General features: G+C 66.1%; 1 protein-coding gene across 1 annotated transcript in view; it reads left to right on the top strand.

The window, feature by feature from the left end:
- The first annotated feature begins 1220 nt into the window (after positions 1 to 1220).
- Positions 1221 to 1735, top strand: part of Cerk (ceramide kinase) — a 35477-nt gene continuing 34962 nt past the window's right edge. The window contains exons 1-2 of the mRNA XM_005379520.2: positions 1221 to 1243; positions 1361 to 1452. Of these exons, the coding sequence (XP_005379577.1) occupies positions 1236 to 1243; positions 1361 to 1452 (100 nt within the window). The 5' untranslated portion in view covers positions 1221 to 1235. The remainder of the gene's footprint in view (positions 1244 to 1360; positions 1453 to 1735) is intronic.

Here is a 1735-nt window from a genome sequence, read left to right as displayed (position 1 = left end):
GGGTCTCCCAGGCATTTATCCTGGGGTGTGTCCTGGTGACCCTCCCGACTCAGCCTCTTGAGTGCTGGGATTACAGGCACGCACCACCACACCAGGCTCACATGTTCCTGTTGGCCCCTCTGCCAGCTCCCCTCACACTCACCTCCTGACAGCCCTGGAGGCCCCGGCAAACCGCAGGCCCCGTGTCTGTCCCTCCCCGTCCCGCGCTCAAGCCTCACCCCGTCCATGTGCAGCTCCGTCCACGGCACCTGCACAAAGTGAGTCCTGGGAGAGCGTGGCCTTCATCAGGGCACCCGGCCCCCCAAGTGTCTCCCCAGACAGCCCCAGGGACAGGCACCCAGGCGGCCGCCCCTGTGCACACGTCCTGGTCTCTCTGTGTGTCCAGAGGGGTTTTTGCGGGGAGGGGACACAGTTGATCCTCACTAGGGGCCACTTAGGACCCCACTAGTGTTCTGTGACTGATGTGACTGTCTCCTGGAGGGCTGAGGCAGGCAGAGTCCTCTCTGGACCCTCCAGTCTAGCTGGGGATTTTATGGCCAATGTGGGGATCCGTAATGGACAAGTGAACTCAGAGACAGAGGCCCCTAGCCACAGCAGGGAGGCTACCACTTCCAAGCCCTGCCCACGCTGGGGTTTCCAAACAAGTTGCATACCCACATTTCCCAAGCCTCAGTGCAGGCCTGTGGGAGGGAGATCAGGTCCAGCTTGCACAGGGCGGGGCAGGACTCTTGACTTTGCCCAGCAGAAGCTGTAGGAGGTCGGTAGACTTAGGTGGGGGCTGGGCTGCCGGGGAGCAGTGATTCACAGTGGCTCCTACCCTGCCGAGGGTCACAGAGAGCTGGCAGGGTAGGACCTGTGCATGTAGCTGCCGGTGCCAGGCACGGCATCGAGGCCACGTGGACCTGGCCCACCCCACTTCTGTCACAGCAGCAGGGCTGGGCAGAGAGCAGAGAGCCAAGGCAGGCGGCTCTGGTCGGCCCGGAGCCAGACCCTGGCATGCCCTGTCTCTGTCCTTGGAGGCCCCGCGCTCTCAGACAAGACACCTGTCTGAGCCCCAGCCTCTTTCAGTGCTAGTTAGGGATCGTCACGCCCACCCCGTATTTGACTGCGGACACGAGGATCCAGTGTGGGCAAGCCCACGTCCCAGAGCCGTCTGCACACACCGGGCAGATGCTTTTCGCGGAGGGCTGGCCCTGCGTGTCTGGTTAGAAGCCCTCCCCGAGGCCTGCCTGGTGATGGGAAGGTGAGCTACACACACGGGCAAGATCCGCACAGTGCTCAGGCGCAGGGACTTGGGGTCCTGAGCTGCCTGGGGGGTGTCAGCTGTGGGACCCCAGCTCTCCTCCAACGTCTCCCTTAGGCACGAGACGGCCCCTCCAGCAAGCCTCCCAGCCTGCTGTGCCCCGGGAGGCCTGCAGCTCCCTCCCCAGACTACTGGCAAGACCGCCAAAGGTCAGGCTCCCTTGGGTGCCCACCTCCAGGCACGGCTCCACCCCCCGCCCGCGCCCAGCTGCCCGGCTGCCCTTCTGCGCCGCCCAACTCAGCCAGTCGCTCCGGCCCTGCGGGCGGGCGCCGCTGCAGGAGGGCCCACGAGCGGCGTGTGCCAGCCCGAGAGGACGGAGAGGACAGCGGCCTGCGCCTGCGGCCCCGCCAGAGCTGCACCCCTAGGTCCCCTCCTCGGCCCCTCGGCCTTTCGGGAGCCCTGCTGCCGCGGCCGCCCTGGAGCCCCCGCCCG

This window comes from Chinchilla lanigera, unplaced genomic scaffold, assembly GCF_000276665.1.
Source record: "Chinchilla lanigera isolate Chin_1 unplaced genomic scaffold, ChiLan1.0 scaffold00012, whole genome shotgun sequence".
Lineage (NCBI taxonomy): Eukaryota > Metazoa > Chordata > Mammalia > Rodentia > Chinchillidae > Chinchilla > Chinchilla lanigera.
Note: the sequence above shows the minus strand (reverse complement) of the source record. Positions and strands in the feature narration are given on the sequence as shown.